The 25674-nt window shown below is 41.2% G+C and overlaps 2 protein-coding genes across 2 annotated transcripts; both read left to right on the forward strand.

Annotated features, from left to right (window-relative positions):
* The first annotated feature begins 39 nt into the window (after positions 1 to 39).
* CFI (complement factor I) lies at positions 40 to 13881 on the forward strand. Its single transcript, XM_074147796.1, has 12 exons — positions 40 to 99; positions 1705 to 2023; positions 2461 to 2605; positions 3931 to 4109; positions 5124 to 5234; positions 6740 to 6856; positions 8042 to 8080; positions 8578 to 8681; positions 9306 to 9421; positions 10170 to 10444; positions 11590 to 11691; positions 13664 to 13881. Exons 1-12 carry the CDS (start codon positions 40 to 42, stop codon positions 13879 to 13881), a joined length of 1785 nt encoding a protein of 594 aa, XP_074003897.1.
* A 4169-nt stretch (positions 13882 to 18050) lies between these two features.
* PLA2G12A (phospholipase A2 group XIIA) lies at positions 18051 to 22923 on the forward strand. The gene is made up of 4 exons (XM_074147629.1): positions 18051 to 18386; positions 19465 to 19541; positions 20581 to 20746; positions 21322 to 22923. Exons 1-4 carry the CDS (start codon positions 18173 to 18175, stop codon positions 21438 to 21440), a joined length of 576 nt encoding a protein of 191 aa, XP_074003730.1. The 5' UTR covers positions 18051 to 18172; the 3' UTR covers positions 21441 to 22923.
* Positions 22924 to 25674: the final 2751 nt, after the last annotated feature.

Here is a 25674-nt window from a genome sequence, read left to right on the forward strand (position 1 = left end):
TCAGAGCACTTTGTCTACAAAGAGAGATCAAATTTCATCATGCGAGTGGCCCCAGTTTTCTTGATTTTCTTGTCTCTCTTTTGTTTTTGTGGATCAGAGGTAAGAATTTACTTTATTGCGATAGTAGTAATTTATTTTTTAAAAAAACATCTAAAAAGCAGTTTATTGTTATAAAAGCAAAACCAGTTGATTTCTTTAAAGTTTCCTTTCATAGTGTTAGTGTTTCATACCTTTTGTTTCAGCCCAGCTTGAATGTTTGAAGCTTGCTGTTTCTCTTTCATGTATTGATTCCATCTGGGGTTCATGCTAACGGGCTTCTGGAAAAGATTTTAATCATCGTCCTATCCTAAACCAAATTTGCCAGCACGGTTGACCACAGAAAGGTGCTGCAAATTTCCCTGCAACCCTTTTTTTGAGAAATGAGATTACAATCTTCTAATGTGGCAACATGGGTATATGGTACTGCCTGAAAGATTGCTGTGGAATCCCTCCTGGCAGAAGTGTCCCAGAAAGCCCATCTGGGCTGAGCGTTCGGTGTGACCCAAGTCTTTTAGAGAAACCATTAAATAAAAATCGGCACCTTTTGTTCCTGTTCAGGAGAAATGCCTAGTATAATATGGGAGTTATGCCAAGCCGGATCCAGCTCACAGTTTGGATTCTACTGACCTGAGAACAGCAGGAAGAACTTAGTAAGATTATACAACCATTAGAAGGGGTTTTGTTGAGTTAGATTCTGCCCCAACAACACCCCCACTGACTTTACTATGGCCAGGATTTCTTCACGAGAACTTTAAACTTCAGCTCTATTGATTCAGTTGGCACAGTCAAAGCTGATAAATCACATTTGAGGACTAACCTTTCTCTCCCATTTTTATGCAAAGCCCATCCATATATAGTTTTCATATTTCAACATTCTTCCTACCTGTAGATCATAGTAAGCAGAAGCACTCCGGCAGCAACGAAGTCACCAGGGAGCTGCAGAAACACTGGTGCAGAGTCACTCACTGAGAGGCAGTGGGACAGAAGGGCAAAATCTGTACTTGCAGCCCAGCGATGACCAGCAACAGCATGCGAATCCACTGCTGTGCACGAAAAAGGAAGAGCTGATAAGGAAGGGCACTTAGTTTTCAAATTTCTTTAAGATATTTCTTACTTCAGCAGTCATGCGGTGAAACAAATCATTAATTTTAGATCTCTTTATTTGCTTCTAAGTAGTTCTTAAATATTTACAGGTGCTATTTAAACCCAAAGCCAACCAAGCCAATAAAAAAGTCTCAGAAAAAAAAAAAGTTGTTTTTTTTTTTTTAATTTATTTTTCTGGTGTTTAAGTCCCCATATGATTTGATTTCCTTACAATCCTGTTGCTGTGGTGTGTTATGAACCATTGCCTTAAAATATGTTTATAATCTGCTGTGCACTTCAGCTGATGTTTGAAGAGTAAAGAGTTTGTGGGAGAGCAGTAAAAGAGAAGATCTCACCAGGTGAGTGATCCGAAAAGAAAAAAAAAAGTTCAGAAAAACTGAGAAAGATGAGGTGGCCAAAGACAAGGGAATAAACACTATAAGTGAGATTTAGCAACTTTTTTCTCGTAAGACAGGAGAAGGCTTATGAATGAACACTTTGTTGAGGTCAGTAAAGGGATCTGCAGAACTCTTGGTGCAGTTCCTAGTCTGACTCTTCTTTTATTTATTTTGTGCTTTGCAGAATGCAGCATCTAATGCTGAAGAAAACCAGTTTCAGCAGGTTGAGCCTGCCCAGCCAGCTGAGCAAGACACGTACCTCATAGAAGAATGCTTAAGCAACCAATACACAGACAAGTCCTGTGAGAAAGTTTTTTGTAACCCATGGGAACGATGTGTGGAGGGAAAATGCCTTTGTAAGCTTCCCTACCAGTGCCCAAAGAATGGCTCCTCAGTTTGTTCTACCAATAGAAAGTACTTCCTTACTTACTGTCACCTAAAGAGCTATGAGTGTCAACGTCCCGAAGCGAAGTTTCTGCACAAGGGAAAATGCATGTCTGAAGGTATTAACACCTCCTTTTCCAAAAAGTGTTATCAGTCAGTCATTTGTGGCCAAGGAGATGCTTTACTATTTACAGTGCAGAAAGTCTGTTCATTTCCTTGCACTAGTGAGAACATGAAACAGAAAAGCAGAAGTCATTGAAAATGGGAATTGGCTGTTGATTTTCATCAAAGTAAAGTGATTGACAGGCCCAGGTCACCCTGCTGCTGGTAGGTTGCTCAAATCATCAGGTAGAAACGGGAGAAACAGACCTACCAGCCCTACCATCCTCCAGCCCCACCTCCGCCGATCGCAGCAGGAGCAGCAAGCCAGGCCCAGGGCTGTCAATACAGAATTATTCCTGATTTGTTTCTGTGCTGTCTTTCCACTAGATACAGCTATATAATAAGATTTTAGTTGGAGAATTTTTTTATTTATCTTTTTTTTTTTTTGTTTTAGGAACATTTTCAGTCTCTGTGGGCCATGGAAATTCAAATTTGCTTCAAGTAAAACCCATGAATCAAAATAATGACTTTTTTGTCTGTGATAGTGAATGGACTATGAATGAAGCAAATGTGGCTTGCAGGCACCTTGGCTTTGAATTGTAAGTTTGGGGAATTTATCTCTGGATAACTGCAAGGGATCTGAAAAAGTACCGATGCTTACATAAGTCTCAGTCACTGTCAGTCAACAGTTAAGACAAAAAAACTCATGAACAATGTATTAGCTACAATATTCTGATAAAGCTTCTTGAATCGAGACCCGAGAGTGAAAGCCAAACCATAGATTTGTGTTCTATTACAGATTACAACTATACAAACCATAATTGTTTTACTTTTAAAGTAAAGCTGAAAACCAACGCAGAGATTTTCTCTCAGGTCTTTGTAAGGGAAAGTGCGTAGATGGACCATCCCCAAGTAGCTCTGAGCAATAACCTGCACGCAGAGAGAAGTTTCTTGCGCTAGCTACAACAGGCTACAGCTCTGGGCACCGGGCAGACTAACAACCAAAACATGTTTCTTTTCTTCACCACTTGCCCCCACTGCCATTCCTTGCTTTGCTCCCCAGGAACGGCTGAAGCCACATAGAGCTTGTTCTTTTTCCTGCGACCACACTGATGACCCGAGTTGCACATTCAGCTCCTCATAAAGAGCCAACTCTATATCCTATACATAATTATTTTACACGTATACAACTAATTTAACTTAGTCAGGTAGGGGTCCCTCCCCAACCCTACCCGAAGATTAAAAATGCTATTGCAGAGCCCTAAATTGTCCCCTCTAGGTGAGAAGCAAAACTTCCTAGTCCTGATCAGTACCTCTTTAGATAGCAGAGAAGGGTTTGTCCTGGGACAGAGCATTCAGCCCTGGAGTCCCATTGTTAAACCTCTCTAGTTACTTATTTACTTGGTCCATATTTCTTTAAGGTAGGGGACACATACACTGTTAAGAGGATACCGCTCAGGTAAACCCAAGGGAGATAAAATTTATTAATCCCAGCCTTGCAGTGGCTTGAGCTTCCTCAATATGCATTGAGTTTGATGACATCAAGGATACTTGACTTCATGCAGGATGGCAAATTATGGCTCAGCTGTGTCCACCCAGAGATCGAGATCCGAGCTTTCAAGTTTTGCTACATAAAGAGACGTTTCTATCCATCAAGATAATTAGTGACCGTCATAGAGCTACACATTTAGGGACAGTTCTATGCAGCAACCTGCAAAAAATTATCACTTTGCTTTACTTTTTCTTCCAAAGTAAACATCTCCTACTTACCCCCCGATGATTCCATGGGAAGTCTGCTTTTTTTCTTAGCCATGACCGCAACTCTTTAACAGTGAAGAAAATCATATAAATTCTAAACAACAAAAACAGTGGACAATCCATTGTGAAATGATATAATTTGTTATTATTATTTGTATTCTCACAGAGGTGCTGAATATTACCGAGCAAATTCCAGCATCACAGAATCTGCCTTAAACTCGTTGCACTGTCTGCAAATAACTTGCAGGGGCCTAGAGACAAGTCTTGCTGAATGTCACATAGAGATGAAATCAAGAGATAGTAATGAGGGATTTGTTAGCCTCCAGTGCCATGAAAATCTCAGAGGTTAGTAGGTTTTTTAGTTTTATATCTATTTGGGGTTCTTACATTTTAAGTTCATTTAAAATACTTAGGACCTAGTTTGCTGAACTCTCAGCCACAGCAAACCTGCACTGAAACCTTTTGATTTTTTTTTTTTTAATAATCCTTTTGCAGACTTTAAGACAATTGAGGCAGTCTTGAGTCAAGACAGTCTTGAGTTTATGAGTTTAGAAAATCACTGTTGCTCCTAAAGTATTTTTACAGGTACTTCCCAAAAGCAAATATATTTCACCCATGGTTCTGTTTGTTCCCCCATCCCTTCCAAGGGCACCGAGGTAGACTGTATTCCACAAGTCTTGTCTCTCCCCGGTTAACTGGTGAGGAGACAGGTGACAACCTCCTACTCACTGCTTCGTCTATGAAGGAGATCAATTAGGACACGAGCAGCACTGTAGCCAGACAAGCGTGACTGCTTGTCATCTGCTCGTGTCTTCTGAGGAGTTTCAGGACTCCTCAGTTTCTCACTGATATGGAATCAAATGGAATCAAGTCCATGTTTTGACTTCTGACAGCTTTCTCTTCTCTGTAGTGGGCTTTCTTTGGCACTGGTAAGCATTAGCCTGAGAAACTGCTGCTTATGAGCTATGAATTCTCTTAGGTTTTTCTCATGCCACAAAAGTAGGAGTTCACAGAGGCTTGGTGACTTCCTTCTAGAGGGGGAACATCCATCATCTTAATCACTTGAATAATTTACAGCGGGTTTGAACCGATCATTTCTGGTTTAGTCCTTGTCTAGAAGAAATGAGGTTCCCTTTCGCCAGGCTGCTGCAAGTTGGAGGAGGAAAATAAGTGGTCACATTGAAAGCTTGATGAGAAGCCGATTAAAACAGTAAAAAAGATTCCTATTTACATTACTGGGCCCTACTGTTGACAGGCCAAACTGCTGACAGAATAAAATATGCAAGCAGAATATTTTTGTGGGCAGTTGTGAACCTATAGACATTTCCACACTAACTTCATTTTCATCGTGCTGTACAGCCTGTTCAGATGGTGAGTTCCATTGTGTCAACAAGAAGTGCATTTCTCTGAATAAAACCTGTGATGGAATCAATGACTGTGGAGATTTAAGTGATGAACTGTGCTGTAGAGGTAATAATTTCCTTTCTCAGCTGTTTCAAAATCGTTTCAGCAGAAAACCACCCCCAAAGAATATTTACAGTGATGTAACAGCTAAAGCCTCTTTTCAAAGTGCAAAAAAAGTAGGCATAATATAATTTTTTGAAGCAGGCAAGTTATCTCTGAGAATCTGGATTTCTTCAGAGGATGAGGAAATACAAAGAGATTATTTAGGAGGCTATTAAACACTGATACAAAAAAATGAGCCGTGTTAGAATGAAAATATATTTTTAGTTGGGAGAAATCAATAGTAATTAAACAAAGACACTGTTTTTCCAAAGAATTACCTTTAAACCAAAGTAAGATCTATCTTAAATTTATTACTGATCCCAGATTATCCATAGAATATCTGTGAACAGCTCCCGTCACATTGCTTGTTTATGAGCAGTCATTCTTTCAGCATGTGCAATTCCAGCTGTGATTAGAGCCAAGGAATGGGTGTAGCATGACTTGAGTGCAGGAGAATAGTTTCGGAAGTTGGGTTTCAGGTGCCAAATTGTAATGTGAGTTACAAATCCCATCACTATCCCTAAATAACCTTAATTTCTGTAGTTTTACAATTGTCCGTAAATTTAATCTGATAATCATGGAAACACAATCACAGGCATTTTCGAAGAAAATAAGAAATACCTGTGGCTTCATATATTTAGAGGACATTTAGTCATTCCACTTGACCAAAATAGTGCTGTTTCAGCCATATGGGCTGAAAATAATGCTTCAAAATAAGTATTTCAACTGAGTTCAGTGGTCTTTGGATCGTATCGGGATATCTGGATACTTTTAGAGAACTATCTGATTTTCTATTAAAGTCATATATCCTTAAATAGTACATTGATAAAAGATTATAAAGTAGCTCAAAAACGCCTGCCATAAATTCAAGCACTGCTTCGCTTTAGGTAACATACAAAGTGATCACAGGAATTAAAAGGAAGGGGGTTCTCAGGTTTATAATAACGTTTCATATAAACAAGAATTTTAGAAGAAATAAGTTATTAAATTCAGTATCTTCAAAATATGACTCTCGATTCCTAACCCTGCCTTTAGCTCATTCAACCAAAAGCCAGCTTGGACTCTGATTTTGGGCAGGAATTTTGACCCAAGGATCATAAATTCCTCATCTGAGATGATCAGTAACGCTGGCAAAACTGGAGGTCCTTTGGCTGAGGTTGGGTGTGGGCACGTGTTGCGGATGGAACTGGTAAGGAGTGAAGCCAAGTGTAGAAGTACAGTACTGAACTGGTAACAGAGATCCACATTTTTTTAAGTCTTAAAAGTTCAAAATTGCAAAATGAGAAGAGCCAAATACTCATTTCATTTTACACTTCCAGAGCCTGCTTTTGTGATCTATTTGTGAACAGCCAGGTCCCCCATAACAGGGATATTATATAGTGTTTATATTTTAAAAAGCTCTCGAACTATGTGAGGTTCCTGAACCATGTGATCCTGTGATTTACATTTGTAATTCTCCTGTGTTACAGAGTGCAGAGGCAACAGTTTCCACTGTCGGTCAAATATCTGTATTCCAAATAAGAATGTCTGTAACAAAGAAATGGACTGCCTCACAGGAGAGGATGAAGCTCGAGTTCTTTGTGCAGGTTTCCTTCCAAAAGATGTTTTTGTTTCTTTCCTTTCATTCTGCTCAATTATAACTACAGACTACACAATGCGTAGCATTAAATTATTTAACAGATTAGCAAAACCAAAATGCATGCAAGAATTAATCTTCCCAGCACTATGTTACGCATAGCATGAAGAAAAGGTTACAGAATTTTTCTCCTTTTTCTTCTAGAAAAGAATAGCAAGAAAACTAAAGGAAAGAAGAAACAGATTATGTTTTAGGATGCTTAGGGCAGATTATATCCTTTGCTTACGTGGCCATCTATCAAACTGGTATTCCCTATTTGTGAAGAAAGCATAGACAGGGCAGGCAGGAATATTTTCCTCACAGATGAGGAATTCATCTAGTTTGTCAATATAATAATTCTTCTGTGCTGTTCCCCTGACCGATGAAAAGATTTTGGTTTGTTTTGAAATTAGAATGTTTTTTTCTTGCTCTGATAAGAGACAAAGTCTAAAGTCAAAAAGTAAACACTATTGGTAAATGGTAATTGGTAAGGGTAAACTGAACTCTAAATGTAAACACTGCTGTCAGTAACATGAGAACAGACCCAATCCTTAACCTCCATTTGGGAACTAAATTCAATGGGCATTTTGTTTGAAAAAAAGCTGACAAACCAGATTCAGGAAGCAATTAATTTAGCTCTCATATTGAATAACCTCTCCGTTAAAAGAGGTACACAGTACACAACAGCATCATCTAAATTGGGAAAAAAAAAAAAAAATCCTGTTACCTAATACTCCTTTGGGCTTTAGAAAGCTCCCAAAGGTTGATGGGGCAGGAGGAGGAATTTCTGTTGTTTCCTGGTGGAAGAGAATGGGATACCACTTTAGAGATCAAAAACCAAAAAGAAAAGCGGCCATTTCTCAGAGTTTCTTTGCAAAAGAGCTCCCTAGGCATGGAAAGCAGGGTAGATGTCATGTAGTTATGCATGAGTATCTACTGGATGTAGGTCGTTTGTAGGCTCAGGCAGACAAAGAGTGTCTAGTAGGAAAGGAAACAGCAGGCACCAGGCTGAGAGAATATTGCTGTCCATGTGAAATGATGTGCACTTATGCATTTAAAATGTGTACCACGATTTTGGCACACAAACATATATTCAAAGAATAGAACAAATTTAAGTGTTTACTAATATTTTTAGTATTTTGTTATTCTGCTACAGGCAAAGACAAAGGTGCTGAAAATCACAGTATGGATGAAGGTAAGTGTAACTGACCCTGCAAAAGCAGCACACTCTCTTAATTAGTGGCTTTCTAACTACCAGCCAGCTGGCCAGATCCAGAACACTCAGATATTTGGACTTTGTGATTTAGTAATACACACTCTGGGGCTTACTATTTGTCTTGCTTTCCACTAATTTCAAGAATGCCGTAATAATAATCCTCCTGGCTGAGGACCCACATCTGCATGTTTTGGCGACTGGTGGAGGTAAACTCTCAGCAAATCTAGGGGAACTTCTTTAAAGTTATTTGCCTGAGTGCAAGCAGCAGTGGGAAATTAGGAGAAGTAATGTGATGCTAAGACACAAGCAATTTTCAAAGCAAAACCGCATGCCAAAATTTTTGGTTTTTGCTTTCCTGCTACTGCAACTACTGGCATATTCAGAGCACTCAAATTTTCAAGATAAAGATAAACCTGTCTCCAAATGCAGAGAGTGGATACCTGAATTCTGAGACACATTTTTCCTTTTTGTTAAAGAAAGAAAAAGGATAAAGACATTTCTTCCTCAAGTACACTGCGGTCTTACAAATCACACATTAACTCGTCGGAAAAGAATCGTAGGTGGAGAGATTGCAAGAAAGGTAAACAAAAACCTTACCAGACACGAGGTCATTCAGCATCAATTTCAATGGGCATTATTGTCCTTCTGTGAAAGTGTACAGAAATAACAAAATCAGCTGCAACACTAATTTCATGTTTTGCAGCAGTAGTAGCATTGCACTGAACAAAAGTAGAGAAGCACAATTTATAAAGTAAAACATGCAAAACTGAGCTTCACAGTACAAGTACACATTGAAAATTATTCAGCAAAATACTTAATACTGTAGCTAGAAATAACAGTTCCGACAAAATGGAATTTAAATTTGCACCTTCGAAACAGAATACAGTCAAAAATGCTATACTTGATCATACCAGGTCAGATTCTACATCTGTTTCTCTGGCTGCAAGGCTTTTCATAACAGAAAGCTAGAGGGAAGGAGGCATCGCACCAAGTCAGAAGATTGAACAAAATTACTGCATTTTAGATATATATCCTTTATATCAGACAGAGCCCAATTCACAATTTCTGGATAGCAGATTTTTTACTTACGATCCGATATAGTCAAGGAGATGGGGTTATACCAAGGAGTGTGTTTCCCGTTATGATCTAAAAATAGTACAATTATTATGATTTCACATTATGTGGGTGTTTGTTGTTTGAATAGGGTGAATTCCCTTGGCAAGTGGCAATTAAAGAAACTGGCAGTGAAGGTGCAACAGTGTACTGTGGAGGGGTCTACATTGGTGGCTGTTGGGTTCTGACTGCTGCGCACTGTGTCAGGTAAAATCAACAAACTGGGAACTTATCTTCTTCTTGCAAGGCAGAAAGATTGGTTTGGATATTATTGTCCTTCTTAGCTACCTGTTTGCCAATTCCTATTTGCCTATTGAATCAAATGATTTAAACCCCACATTAATGACGGGGAAGATTCAGAGAAAACAGAATACTTTGGCAGTGAACGGGAAGATGGAAAGGTAATGATGAGTTTGAAGAGACATGGCATTCTTCAGTCCCATAGTAGGAAAGGTTCACTGTAAAAGGTTCGCTTTGCCTGAAAGGGAGGTACAAGAGACCTCCTCTCTTCCCCATCTCCACCTTGGGGAAGTCCAGGATCTGTTCCCTGAGAAGGTCCCTTGGGTCGTATATTCTCCAGAACAAGCATGAGCAGACAGGGAAGATTTGCCAGTCCCAGCATCCCATCCACACCTGCTCACTCTTTTTACACTTGAAATCAGAGAGGCATAAACACCTGCTTTCTCTTTGTCACAGCACTAAACACAGAGGCTGACCTCTAATGGGTTTTTTTTTCTGTATTAGTTGCCGTACCCAGCAGTAAGTGTCACCTGCCTTGCAACCGCTACACTTTAGAAAAACCTGGACATCAAGTCCAGAAAGAAATTATATCTATATAATATGAATTTTTATTCCAGAGAAACTTTGATAAAATGCAAAAGTTTACAGCTAGTTGAAATGTACAGTGCTGGTGTTAAGTACGAAAATGTATTTTATTTCACTGGTTTTTTTCCAGGGCAAATCGAGTTCATCTGTACCGTGTCTGGATTGGACTGTTGGATACAATAATGTACGACAAAGAGACAGACACTTTCAGGCTAAACCAACTGATAATCCATGAAAAGTATAATGCGTCAACTTACGAAAACGACATTGCTCTGCTGGAGCTGAAAGGTTTTGGGAAAGGAGAATGCTCCCTGAAATACAGCACCCCTGCCTGCATCCCCTGGTCAGAGTATATGTTCAAGGCTGGTGACAGATGCAAGGTTTCTGGATGGGGACTAGAGAAAGGTATTTGCTTCGGTGCTTGCTACAAGAATGTATGACTTGGCTCATTCGTTTTCTAATTGCGGTGAGCTTTCATTTTGAAAAGGCTGAAGAGTAGCTGTGCACAAAGCACTGGGAAGAGGCTGAGTACAGAAAACACAGGCTGCGGTTCGGCATTTGGCTTTGACTGTTGGTTCTCTTCTCTGTACTGTTTCCTCTGCTGTTGCAGCCACCTGGTAAACTGATCTGGAGGACGCCCCTGGTTGAAAACAACCCGAACAATAAGAAATGTTCCTTCGGTCAATCTAAGATTTATATTAGCTGTGGAGACCTGGTAACTGCGTTTAACAAGTGGCGGTTAGTAGCTCACAGTGGCCCATAGTCACAGCCTCTGTCCCCTGCCCAGGAGGATCTGAGCCGCAGCCAACAGTTATGAAACACGGCACATCTGGTCTCAGCTGTGTTCGAGTTTTGCCCTGAGAAGGTTGCACAGAGACAGATACGCCAAATGCAATCGCGCTTTCAAAGATTTAGGAAGCATTTGTTTTTTGTATCACGGTGATTACAGCCTGGAGTTGAAGCTACTACGTGCTGGTTGTGAGGCTTCTCCTGTCCATACTCAGTAGCAGTCCATAAAGCAAATGCAAAGTTGGGAATTACTAGGAAACGGACAGAGAACAAAACAGAGAACCTTCTTAACCCTGTGAATACATAGTTCACCTCTATCTTCAATATCTGGTCCACTCATCCCAAAAAGACAGAGTAGAACTGGAAAAAAGGTAATGAGGATGATCAGCCACATCTCCCTTTTATAGAAAACAATATACCAGTTTCCCAGTGTCTGAAAACACTGATATGGAAAACAGAGGAAAATAAAACCAAAAAAACAACTGAGTAAGACAAGGAAAGAGAAAGTGTAAAAATGTCACAAAATGAAAGTACTGTATTTAACACTGCAATTAAACCAATCTGCTTTTATTTTGAAATATATGGGCAATGTACTGCAATTCATACAGCATGTTAATGGCAGTTTAAGGTACCTGGTTTATAATATTGAAGATTATATTCTACAGATAAGCAAATATATAACTTTCAATTTATGGTATTTAAAGTGTCAAATATGTACTTACCTCTTTTTATTTAGAAAAGTTTCTTCTTTTCTTTTCTAGGTTATACCAAGCAATATATCCTCAAGTGGGGCAATATTAATTTATTTCAGAATTGTTCTGAATTGTATCCAGGACGATTTTTTAAACAAATGGCATGTGCAGGCAAGCATAAATTTTCTTACTATAATTTCTGTACCATCAAACCCACTGTTTGTAAGGTCAGAAAAACTGGCTGGGAATCTTTTAGACTTGACCCATTGCCACAGTATCACCATTAGCAAAACGCTAGCCATTGGAGCCTAGATGCATCCACCATTATATATCTATTTATAAACAGAATTAAGATGACATTATGCTAAGTTTCTATGATTATATGGGCAAATTTCGGCATGCAACTTGAGTTATGTTTTATAAAACCCACAAGTACTTTACAGCCCACTAAGCTTCCTACCTTTACTATAATGGATCCTGATTCAGCAACATATTTAAGCAAATGCCTGTTTTAGAGCACATCAGTAATCCCAATGACTAGAATGTGACTATTCCTCTGCTTAGACATTTCCTACTACCACACTGCACCCCAGGACAAATACAATTAACTTTTCAAACTAAGATTAGTCTGGCCCAGGAAACTGGTTGTCCCTCCTAGTACTAAAATAAGGATTTTGAATACACATATTTTTCCTTCTAAAGTAACAAAAAGTATTACCAAATACACGACTAAAAGAGCAATGAGTATTGCAACCTACAGGGCTGATAGTTTCAACTGTTCTTTAAACCAAGAAGTAAAGGCAATATTTAAACAAACTACTTAACAAGAAAAATAAAAGACAGATATAAAAGCCAAGTCATTCATGATAAATTCAGCATGAAATCTGTAAGACACTGGGTTTGTCTACTGTGCAAGTTCCGTAACTTATCTCCTTGATCCTCAATGTATTTCAAATGATCTTACTTTACCAGGACAGAACAAAGACAGTATCACGTGGGACAACATCAGAAAAGGGGGATGTGAGGTCAGCTTCCCCTCCCTGATACAACTACAAACTTTGGAATTAAGGGCTATTATCCACGGGAGTTAGTTATACAAGCAAATATTAATTAAACTGAGTAAAGGCAATAAAATCTTGGTTTATAGGATTTGTAATCCCAACTCTGAAAAGTTCACAAAACTCTTTCTCAGTAATGTAGAGATTCAAGAAAGAGGTTATAATTTTAAAAACTTGGGATACTCCTGCTTAGTGTGGATTCCTTCATACTACGTCAATCAACCAAGCAGAAAAGTGTAGTAAGGGAGTTAGAAATTAATAAACTTTTACTGAGTAGATAGGACAAAGCATAAATCATATTCTAACTCTGTAGCAATGTTTCTGTTCATATCACATCCTTCACTCTTAATCGATTTTTTTTTTACGAGCACTATATTTGCTGAATTGCAAACAAGTAGTTCTGTGGGCGCTGAAACTTAGAAAGTACCTCAGGGCTGCTATCTGGTGTTGCAAAAGGTCCATGCTGTGACCGAGACCTTGCAGTGAGGGCACTTCCAGAGAGTTGCTCTCCCTGCCATCCCAGCACTCACATGCTCTCCTTCTTGTACGTGCCCACCTATTTTCATAAAGCTGGTAGAGCAAATAATTTTGAGGCCTCTGCTTCTCTGTACAGCTCTGTACAGATGAAACTGGACAATGAATTATTGGGTAGAGAGGACACCGGAGGCGCAGACACGTAGGCATATACATATCACGATAGCTTCGTTTCTGCAGGAATCCACCTACAATTCTTTCTACCTTTTTCCTTCTGCTTTTGTTCACTTTTTATGAGATACTTCTAATGATATAATAGGCAGTATGGCTGAATTCTTCTCTATTGCACAGGGTAAAACAAGACTCACATCACTGACATCAAAGCAAAAAAAAAGGGGGAATTTGGGCCAGTCACAAATGTAAACAGAGGCCTCACTTAAAAAGAAATGAGAAGTAACAGACAGAAAAGGTTGGGAACCTCCTTTACTGGTGACCAGTATGTAAACTTCTGTCAGGAAGTGACGTTGACCTGAAAAGCCTCCTGAGCTCTGTTTTGTGTGCTAGCTTGTATATGAACTTATTTTTGCTTTTTATTTCCTCTTTCGCTTCAGGTACTTACGATGGCTCCATAGACAGTTGCAAAGGTGATTCAGGAGGACCCCTGGTCTGTTTTGATGCAGAAAACGTGGCGTACGTCTGGGGCATTGTGAGCTGGGGTGAGAACTGTGGGGAGGCTGGTCATCCTGGCGTGTACACCAAAGTCGCCACCTATTACGATTGGATTAGCCATCATGTGACAAGGAGTCTCATTTCACGGTATAATATCTGAAGCTCGGAAAATTAAATAATACTTCCTTCTTATCAGCCATGCAAAAATGAACAGTAGTCCTTTTTTACAATCAGCACCCGTGTAACTTAGCAACAACTAGTACAAATCTTTAAAGAATATATTTGGAAAATTCTTAACACACTATGAATACCACAATTTTGCAGAAGAGGATTTCATAGTCACATGATTCCGCAGCAAAAGTCTCTAATAAAAGCAAGGAAATGAAAATATCTTTCTCTTGTTGTTACTTTGGGGTTTGTTTTTTTTTCCACATTTCACGTTGCATTTCAATTGTGGTTGGTTGTTTATTTAAAATGAACAACCATACTGAGAGCAGCGGTTGGAAAATGACTGCACTGGCAAAATGACTTCACAGAAAGGAGAGCAATCAGATCTCTTTGAAGAACTGCCACCATCTAAAGGCCTAGGTCATTAGAAACCCTCAGGATTCTGCCTGGCTTGGCAGTTGATTCTGTAGGCTCAGACCACCTATCAATTGACCGATTAACCAAGAGCATGAGATTTGTTATAATGCAAAAACTACCCAAATAGTAAGTCTGTTTGGTGGTAGCTTTTTCAGCTACAAACTCAGACAATTTTTACCTGGTTAATATACCTCATCTGATCATTTAGCTTGGGGCAATTTTTGTAGCTCTAAGTTTTATTCATTTACCTGCAGCTGGTGGCAAACAACAAAGGAATTTTAAAATAACTTGAATCTTCAACTTAAACAAAAAGCATCTTTACTAATTCTCTCTGTATGTATATAAGTATTTCTGGTCTCTAACAAACTCTTAACATCAAGTAGGGGTTTACTGCACGTGTGTATATATATACACACATTATTATATATTATTATATATTATATACTATATATAACATAACATTATATATTATTATATACAGATATATATTTACATTTCTATATACACACACATATACGCACAATTTATGCAACAATATAAATGTATAAAAAGTCTGTATATTATACCTGTAGACTTAATTCTACAAAACCAAGTTACAGATCTAAAGTTAAAAATTAATAGTCTCAGTCATAAAGCCCGCCCTCCTGATTCTCAAATTAGCACAAGCTTTCTACACCAATATACAGAAGCATGAAACAGGAATGCCAAGAAAGAACACCCAGGGCCAGACCTCGCAATGTGCAGTCAGGGGGAGTTTTGTTACTGCCTTAGCTGATCCAGAACTAGAGGAACCATCAACAAAAGGGGCCATCAACAAAACTGGAACGATTAAGCAGAAAATGCTTCTGCTTTCATCAAGCCTTGCGAGGAAGTTCTGCCCACTTGATAATCAGGAAAGCACAGCCCAAAGGACCGCTGCGTAAGCTGTGCGTTTTTAGACAGCAGTAACGGTGCCTGCTATAAGAAAATGTCAACCTATACATAATTCAGCAAGTTACATATAGAAAATGCGCACAATCTTTTTACAAAGTATTAGGATTTGGTACCCTTGAGAAAAACCTGTCAAATAGTTTAAGGACAGTGAGTTCCATCAAACTGCTGAATAGTTTTAGAACATACTTCACTGTATTTTAATTTACAAGTGGTTTTGATATCTATTTTACTTTTTTGCTCTCAAATAATTATCCTGTTGAATAAATGACATATGTTTACACAACACAGTTGTGGCGGTGTTTTTTCTATAATTCACCATAGTCTGCTTCAGACACAATTTTTACTATTTCACTGATTTTTCTTCATCTTTCCATCTTGTAAAAAAACCACATCAGTATGAATTTGTCATGTAAAGACACTGTCAGTCACCAATAACTAAAGGTATTAATTAATTAATTGCTTCTCTTACCTCCCACCCACCCCCCCCCTCAACAAGGCTGGCTATTTAGGAAAGCACTTAAGTATATTCCTACACAGGAATTATTTTGCTGAATCAGGATCTTTCTAAAGTAATCATAGGGAAAAGCTGGACAAGTGTAGGAAGAGCTCCCTCTTTTGTTTGACAATTAACTTCTGTAAATAACTTTTTCCACAAATTTCTTCAGTTAACTACAAATAATATTAAATGCTGAGACTGAAAAGAAAAAAAAAAAACCACCAAAAAAAAAAAAAAACAGCAAAAGATTAGAATATTTACCGTGTATCTTTCTGCTCTGCCTGTTGATCTGGAAGTCTCTCAATTTTCTTTCCATTTCCTGTTCTTTTTTACAGTTAACTTTGTCCTGAAGCCCAATATTACTATGTTCTGAGGGATCCCACACGTCTTAAAATAGAGCTTTCATTACAAAAATTAAAACAATTTCCACGTGGTTCCACTTCAGCTCATCTGTGAAGCAGCTAGAATTTAAATATAAAATTAAATAAAAAATGCAACTGAAAAAAAAAATTAACCACAAAATGAAACAGGATGGTTTCAAGCAAGCTCATTTTGGTCTTTTCAGCAAAGCAAGACTGGGCTTTTAATGTTTAATAGATATACTTTCATTTTGCCCTCTTTTACAACCCTGTCGTGTACGTTGATGTTGCCTGAAACTGAATCACTCTCATGCATAAAGGTCATTGGATCAGTTTCCTTCACATTGAACATCATCATAAAACTAGGTTAAAATTTTAACTCTTCAAGTACATATTCCCTAATGCAATCTGTTGGCTTCAAAATGAGTGGTGTCCCAAAAGGTCATGTTTTTCTAGCTGTATTAATACAAGTTCTCCCCCAGACTGCCCTGAAAGAGGGCATTATGTGGTTTTGGGCACAGAATCACAGAATGGTAGAGGCTGGAACAGACCTCTGGAGATCATATAGTCCAACCCCCTGCCAAAGCTGGGTCACCTAGAGCAGGCTGGACAGGAACACACCCAGGAGGGCTTTGAATATCTCCAGAGAAGGAGACTCCACCACATCTCTGGGCAGCCTGTTCCAGGGCTCTGTCAGTGACCTCAAAGGAAAGAAGTTTTTCCACATGTTGAGATGAAATTTCCTGTGTTCCAGTTTGCACCCACTGCCACTTGTCCTGTTGCTGGGCACCACTGAAAAGAGTCTGGCCCCATTCTCTGGACGCCCGCCCTTTAGATATTGATAAGCATTCAATGAGATCAATGCTGGCGTTTGCTCTGAGCCACTGCACTCATCCAGCACCACACACTGAACCTTCCCTTCCTTCCTTCCTTCCATCCATCCATCCAGCCAGCCAGCCCCACGCACTGAACCTTCCCTTCCTTCCTTCCATCCAACCCCACGCACTGAACCTTCCCTTCCTTCCATCCATCCATCCAGCCCCACGCACTGAACCTTCCCTTCCTTCCATCCATCCATCCAGCCCCACGCACTGAACCTTCCCTTCCTTCCATCCAGCCAGCCAGCCAGCCCGCCCCACGCACTGAACCTTCCCTTCCTTCCTTCCATCCAACCCCACGCACTGAACCTTCCCTTCCTTCCTTCCTTCCTTCCATCCATCCAGCCAGCCCCACGCACTGAACCTTCCCTTCCTTCCATCCATCCATCCATCCATCCAGCCCCACGCACTGAACCTTCCCTTCCTTCCATCCAGCCATCCAGCCCCACGGCCATAACACCTCGACAGCTCCTCCAAAAGGCTATCGCTCTCTCTTTCACATTTAGCAACACCAAGTTCGCCACTTCTAATACGTTCATCAAATAAGGCTTTCCAAATGAAAAAAAAAATAAAAATAAAAATGAAGTCCTAGGGTTTCGTATTGTCTGATACAGCGGTACCTCCCGCCGCCCTCTCAGCCGCCGGAGCTGGCAGCCAGCCGCGCCCCCGGCCCCTGTCAGCACCGGCTCGGGAAGGTTCCCGGGGCACCGTGACCCGCTGGGGACGGCGGCGTTTCTCCCGGTGTCACAGCCCGCGTTGTCGGGGGGGCGGGTGCTGGGCCGCGTTTTGAAACGCCTCCTCTCGCCGCCCGCGGGTGGGGGTGAAAGGCTCTGCCCGGCTTTCCCCCTCTCCCCCCTCAGCGCCATGGCCGCTGTGGCTCTCTCTCACCCGCCCGCCGCCCAGGAAAAGCCGCTGCGGCCGCGGCCGACTCAGTGACCCGCGGCCCCGTTCCAGCCGTAAATTCCCTCCAGCCCTCCCTTCCCCTCCGGCGGAGCCCCAGAACCGGGCAGGCCCCTTCCCTCAGGGCGGCGGTGGGCGGGCGGAGGCGCGGCGGCGGAAGGCCCGGCCCCTCCCGGCCGGGCGGGGGCGGTGCCGGCGGGGAGGATGATGGCGGCGGCGGGCCGGGCTGGGCTAGCGAGGCGCTGCGGGGGCGGGCAGGCGGTGGGGGCTTAGCGGGCGCCCGGCGGGGCGCCGCTCGGCATGGCCCGCGCCCTGCGGCTGCTGCCGCTGCTGTTGGCCTGCGCCTGGCTGTGCCCTCGGCCGGCGCGGTGCCCGGAGGCGCCGCACACCCCCGACTGGCGGATGACGCTGAAGACCATCCGCAACGGAGTGCACAAGATCGACGTGTACCTCAACGCGGCCCTCGACCTGCTGGGCGGCGAGGACGGGCTCTGCCAGTACAAGTGCAGCGACGGTGAGGCGGGCGGTGGGGGCCGGGGGGCGACCCTTGCTCTCCCTCCTTCCCGCCGCTTCAGGCCGGCCGGGGCTGTGAGGGTGAAGGCGGGCGGCGGCGCCGCTCCCGCCCGTCCCGGCAGCCGCTCGCAGGGAAACGGGGCGCAGCCGCCGAGGGAGCCTCCTCCGCGCCTGCTGCGGGCGGCTTCCCTCAGAGGGGTGCCGGGCGGGCGGCGCGCCGGGAAAGCGGGGGGGGGCGTTTCTCGCCCGGAGCGGCCCGGGCGGGAGGGTCCCGTAGATCTTGGTGGCCCCCGGCTGGATGGAGTTGCCCCCGGCTGGCTGGGCTGGAGGATTTGTTGAGTCAGGAACTGCGTTTGGTAGTGTCGCCCTGACTGGCTCCAGGAGAGGCCAGGGCAGCGTGACATTTCCTCTCTGTACTAGAATACGCGCTTTTCAAACGCGGTTTTGTGTTTTTTTTTTTTTCTTATCCATTGCTTGTAATTGTGGCCTCAGTTTGTTTCCGATAGCCAAACGCGATGATGGGTCATGTTTCAAATTAACTCCACGCCCTTCCTTAACAGGCGATGCAGGACTCCCCGCCTTGCTGGGAGTCGGTGTTCAGGGAGACCTGACTCTACAATCCCTACTAATTTAATTTTATTAATGTTCCAGTTGTAGAAACAAAAGAGGTGTTTCATTCCAGTTAATTAAAAGTTAAGCTAAACCAATCGGAGCGCTACTGTTGCTTGCGTATAAAGCAGAGAAGTAATAATGAACTTACCCTAAAGTACTCTGTTCTTTAATGTAATCCTACATATTGCACGGTTAACTGACACGTACATTTTAGTAACTCAAGCTCTTTTTTTCTTTAACGTCGGAAGCTAACGTTAACCCTTGCTCACGTGTCTTGTCCCTTCTTTTTAAAAAAAAATTGTTTAGTACCCTGAAGTTATGATTTGGTACTAATTTATGATATTCAGGTGTCTGAATATATAAGTGATACTCTCTCAAGCCCAACAAATGCCCGTGGTGAGTTTTGACAGTACTAAAATCCTGTGCAAAAAAAATCTATTTGAGGCATGATAAATTACTTTTTTCAGGATCAAAGCCCTTTCCTCGCTACGGATATAAACCTTCACCACCAAATGGTTGTGGATCCCCTTTATTTGGAGTTCAGGTAAGTATTTCCATTTGGGGGGGCTTCTTTATGTGTCTTTTATACATCAGCTTTTCTCAAAGTTGGCGGTTGTTTTTCCCTCCCCCATTCTAAGGATGAGACAGCATCCGTGTACAGTGTCCTTGCTTTTTATCAGCTTCAGCACATGTAAAAACACATGGAAAATGCTAGTATTATTATAAGCGTAAACATTTTCATCATTGAAATAAAATATTGTAGGGATAAGTGAATGATGATGATTAATTTCTGGTTTGTTTTTTTTTGGTTTGTTCTCACAATTTCGAAAGCGTTGAATAACACCAGCTGTAGCCCTGTGGGAGTGGAGAGTTTGGCTCCGACTCTTTCCGTCCTTATTGAGGCTAACCCATTTTCCTTAATGATAGAAAGAAAATACGGGTTAGATTATGTACTGGCTCTGGCTGGGATGGAGTTAACTTTCTGCATAGCAGACTGCATGGCGCTGCGTTTGGGATTTTTAGCTAAAACTGTTGATGGTTTTGGTTAACGCTGAAAGGTGATTGCACACAGATTTGGGACTTTCTCTTTTTTCCCCCCCTGACTCTGACCATCCGCCACCCCAGAGCATGGGCTGGGGCTGGGTAAGATGCTGGGAGGGGACACAGCTGAGGCAGCTGACCTGAATTGGCCAGAGGGATTTTCCATATTACGGAGTCACGCTCAGCAATAAAAACTTGAGTAGTGGAAGAAGAGAGGGGTGGTGGGGTGGTGTGTGTGTGTTTGGCTTCCGAGGTGGCTGTTGCTCCGAGACTGGCTGGGGATTAAACTGTCCTTATCTCCACCACAAGTTTTCTTGCTCTTCCCTGTCCTCTCCTCCATTCCACGGAGAGGGGTGAGCAAACAACTCTGTGGGTGCTTGGCTACTGGTAGGGGTCAAACCACCACAGCTTACTGGAGGTGAACAGCAAAATACAGAGATAAACTGGATTGATCGCATTAGTTTTTGATTTCTGTTACAGTCTATTCATATGCTATCTCTTTCTTGCTGGAATACCAATGGAGGGGGGGATTTTCTTCACAGTTTGACATCGGTATCCCTTCGATGACAAAGTGCTGCAATCACCACGACAGATGCTATGATACTTGTGGCAATAAAAAAAATGATTGTGATGAGCAGTTTCAGTCCTGCCTCTCCAAAATTTGCAGAGATGTGCAGAAAACACTTGGAATCTCAGAGAGCGTCCAGGGTGAGTGTGAAAAAGCCTTTCTTTTTTTTCCAAGTTTAACCGATCTTGGTAAAGAATATTTGTGCAGCGCAGTAATGACACGTTTTCATAAGCTGATGCTATTGCTGAAAGATGCCTAGTTCCGTCCTTCTGTCGTGCAGCCCAGAAGACACTTGTACAGCAGAGAAGTGACACAACATAGAAAAAGAAGTCATTGTGTTAGTGTTTAGTGTTAGAACTGGTGAATATTTGCTCAGTTCTGTTGAGCTGCTGTTAAAGATAGCAACCTCTGCATAAATTTGGATGCAAAAAGTAAAGCAGCTCTTTCATCTTTCCAAGATTAAGTGTTGTTTCTAACACTGATAACATTCCACATGCAGTGAATTTTCTTGTTCCTTCTGATTGGCATGTGAAAAGTCTTTACTCACAACTTAAAAGGTTGTGTATTGGTTCAGTCTTTCATTTGACAATCTATTTGCTACGCCCAGAGAAGACCGCTTCTTTCTTAAAATCATTCTCAGTTTGCCAGAGTAGTTTCTGTTAGTTTCATATTCCATTCAATGAGTACTTTTAACTGAACTCCTCTTCGCTTGCAGCTTGTGAATCAACTGTTCAGCTGTTGTTTGATGCCGTTATACATTTAGGATGTAAACCATACCTGGATAGCCAGAGAGCTGCATGTATGTGTCGTTATGAGGATAAGACGGATCTCTGAAAGAAGATACTGAGATCTCATGGTATAGAATAAAGTCAAAGACTCAGCTGGAATGAAGCAATATTTGGTTACAAAGCTTCACACTTTTCAGACGGTAATGTATTAAACACTGCATGAATATACTGGTTTGAAAGTTGCTACGATATTCTTCCAAGTGTAAAAAAGAACCAAGTCTTCCTTCTCTTCCCCTTTACGCCAGAAGCTTGGAAACTGAAACTAGTTTCCTTCGGTGGATGTCTGCTCAGGGTATGCTATCGTAAAACACTAGTGCCGTTATAAAGTTTCTAAGAAAACTCCATAATGGGGAAATTAGAGCCACAGAAGAGTTGTATTGAATTTTCGGATAATTTTTAATATAGGTCAAATTTTAGGTTTACTAGCAGTGGATACATCAGATAGTTCCAACAGGAAAGAGCGTTTTGTGTGCATTAATATGGCATATTAAATAGCCTGAACTTTCATGCTGCTTTTGGCACAGTCGCCTTCAATTCTCTTTGATGTATCCTGTCCCATGTTTTTTTTTTTTTAAAAAAACAAATAAACCCCCCTAACCCTTAGCAAGGGTATACATCTGCACCGCATATTTCTACTTGATTCTGTATCATCCTTACTTCTGCAGCACTTTTCAGATCAAATATGTTGATCCTTTTAAGGCTTGACCACTAAAATAAACAGTTTTCAACCTAAGGATATACTTTTGATTTGACAAAATGGTGGAATGTAGTTGCTATGTTATTTTAAAAATGAATCAAATGTTTATTTTTCAAATAAAACATTTTGTGTTGTGTATTATATGCATAGAAAGGATATATTGTTGGAAGAAGTTGATTTATATTCGTCTTGTGGCACAACTTGGTTACTGTATTCATCTTTGCTTTCATTTAGTCCATTCTGATGAAACGTAAAAGAAAGTTCCCCAGGTAGGGTCAGTATGCTCAACAACCTTTTTTATTTAAAATGCCCTCTGTGAGGCTGACAGATATTTGAGCCTGTATTTCTCTCATCTTTTCCCATGACCTCTGTGAGGCTGAGAAACATCTGAGCCTGTACTCCAGTCATCTGTTCCTTCTCTGACTTCTCTTGCTGAAGTCACCTGATGTCTGAATTATTTGGGGTTTGCTCTCTGTACTGATCTTTCATTGCTTATCTCCAGTTCTCAGACCTTGGTTAACTTTTGCATTGGGTCCTCTATCAAAGATTTTTATTTGCTCTCCTGGTGCCCACATACTGCCTTAGAAATCACGGGAGTAGAGGACTGAAAATTAAAATACTGCATCTGTGAACAGGGAGTAGAAACCATGCTAAAAGCTTGAAATTTACCAGATTCATGGACTATAATGTGATTTCTTCTCTGGAAGTACTTTTATATGTTTTTTTTCTTTAACAGTTGTTTGTGGTATTTTTGTTTTGTTTTTTCACTAGAGCTTACTGTACCTGACACTGAATGTAAGTGCCACAGAGAATAAAGTTTCTGCTAAAGTTCTTTGTCTGTGCTTTATAGTTTCTTTTCAGATTTGTTGAAGTAGCACTGCAAGAGAGGTATTAATGTAGAGTTTTAACAAAACCATGTTTTAAAGGAATCCTGAGTTCTTCAATTATATTAAATTTATTTTCTGTTACGGAATTGAAACTACTCTGAATTACTATTCTGGAATTCGGTGGTTGGAACACTAAAAGTCTTTTAGCACTAAAGCAGGGAATGGGAATGGCATTGCTTGTTTAAAATAAAAAAAGTACCACAATGAGTCCAAAACATTATAATTCAACTAGATGGCGGTTGAGATGCGTAGAAACAAGCTTATACTAGATGCTTAAATGAACGCAGGCAATTTTAGTGTTGGAAGGAGCTGGGTTTTGTTCCCTTCTGTGTTGACCTGTAATTATACCGTGAAAGCCTTCCAGAGCTTCCTTCAAAACATTTTTAAAACTACAAAGAGCTTTAACGTTGCTAGATGATAGCACAACAAGTGACCCGTTGACAGTTCTGCTTGCAAATCAGAGGAAGCATTTGACTTCCAGGGAGTCTTCACTTTGCATAAGCTTTTCCTGTGCAGTTACCGGCAAACTATACAAAATACATTTTACAGGCCACAGCCCCAAAATGAAGGCTAGCTATTACCCCCAGGATTAATCATACCATACTAACAACTTAGATATTTTGATGTACATGTAGAAAACTTAATGCTGTATCTAGCAGTTCTTGGCATTTGACTCATTTACTGTATGCTTCTATGTAGTCAGTAATACTCTTTCAATATTGCAGTGAATTTCTACTTTTTGTTTGTTTTTTCAAGTAAAGTCTTAATACTCCCTCAGGCTATTTTGCTCTTCTGGGTGATCTGAATGACAGCAGTGTGTCCACAATCAAACTCCCTTCTTTGAACTGTAGTTCTGATACATCCGTAATGCCTTTTCCAAAAATACCCACTTACAGTGGAGTTACTGCAACGATCTGAAACTTTCAAAACATGTATGTGCATGTATAACAAAAACATTCATAAATTAAAATAAGATGGAAATGCACACCAGTCAAACACTACCTGAGGCTTCATAGATGTGATCAAGTTCGGATGGTGACTCATCTGAACGCAGTGGCCGACTTGAGTATGCTGTTAGGCTCCAGCAATACAAAGCAGGAAAGATGTTTGTCTTATGAGGATCTAAGCCAACTGTTGGTCTGAGGAACACAGCTGATAAAAGTTCCAACTCTGCTGAACAGAAAGCTGCTACAGAGTCCTAGATTTAGGTTCTGCAGCTGCTGCTTCACACAGGATTCTTGCAGCCAGTGGGTTTAGGGGCAGCTGAGAGATCTGGGATTTGCAGTTTGCAAATAATGAGTCTGCTGGATAAGGGTCTAAATGTTTCATAGTGGAAGACACTAAACGTATTATGTTCTAACTAAAGTATACACAAAGACAAATTTAAGTGACAGTTTTATCTTGATTTAGCTGCCTACTGGCAGTCGGAGGATAACAAGTCCAAACAAGGGGAAAACATGCAAAGGCAATCAGAAATACCCATAGCTCCTTCAACCAAAAGGGAGATATCTTGTCTAAAAGATTTAGTCATTCAAGACGCCTGTGTAAAAACAGGCCAATCAGACCAGATAAAAATACCTAAAATCCCACTCTAAATCTGCCTCCCTTTGTGCTTGTAGCAGTGATCTCTAAGCACATATTCACACTTGAGTTTATGCTACTGCCCACCTAGAAACAGGCCACATAGATAAGAAATTTAGATCCATCCACGCTACAAATCTGCAAAGCTCTTATACAGAAGGATTTTTTTTGTCACTGGCTTTGGTTTAGAAACTGTTGTTTCTTATGCAACCAATCAAGTGAACACTAAGTGCCATATAATGAAAAGGTTGGGAATATCAGAGTCATAGAATGGTTTGGGTTGGAAGTGACCTTAAAGATCATTGAGTTCCAACCTCCCTGCCATGGGCAGGGACACCTCCACTAGAGCAGGTTGCTCAAAGCCCCATCCAGCCTGGCCTTGAACACCTCCAGGGATGGGGCATCCACAGCTTCCCTGGGCACCCTGTTCCAGTGTCTCACCACCCTCATAGTGAAAAATTTTTTCCTGATATCCAATATAAATCTACCCTCTTCCAGTTTGAAGCTGTTACCCCATAGCCTACCAGTACACTCCCTAAAAAGTCTCTTTCCAGCTTTCCTGTAGGCCCACTTCAGATACTGGAAGGCTGCTATAAAGTCTCCCTGGAGCCTTCTCTTCTCCAGGCTGAACAACCCCAGCTCTCTCAGCCTGTCTGAAAACAAATATTAACAAATATCCACGTTTGTTAAGATACGTTGGTACTTCAATACCTTGGTGGTCTCCTTGCAGTTCTATGGTCATCAATGAGAACTGATCCAAGAATAGAGCAAAGCTGCAAAATTATCTGCATCCAAACCTCTCAAGGGTTCATACGTGGGTATCCAAATGAAAATGCATTTTGAGTAACAGCAGTCTTACAGCAAAGGAGAGAGTATGTGCCTTTAAAGGGGCTTCTAATACAGATTTGAAAAAATCTCAATTTAGTAAATGCAGCAGCTTCTCACCACGTTTGGTGAGAACTCAGCACAAGGACATGGACCTGTTGGAGCGGGTCTGGAGGAGAGCCACAAAGGTGATCCAAGGACTGAAGCACCTCTCCTATGAGGACAGGCTGAGAGAGTTGGGGTTGTTCAGCCTGGAGAAGAGAAGGCTCCGGGGACACTTTATAGCCCTT

Source organism: Numenius arquata, chromosome 5 (assembly GCF_964106895.1).
Source record: "Numenius arquata chromosome 5, bNumArq3.hap1.1, whole genome shotgun sequence".
Classification (NCBI taxonomy): domain Eukaryota; kingdom Metazoa; phylum Chordata; class Aves; order Charadriiformes; family Scolopacidae; genus Numenius; species Numenius arquata.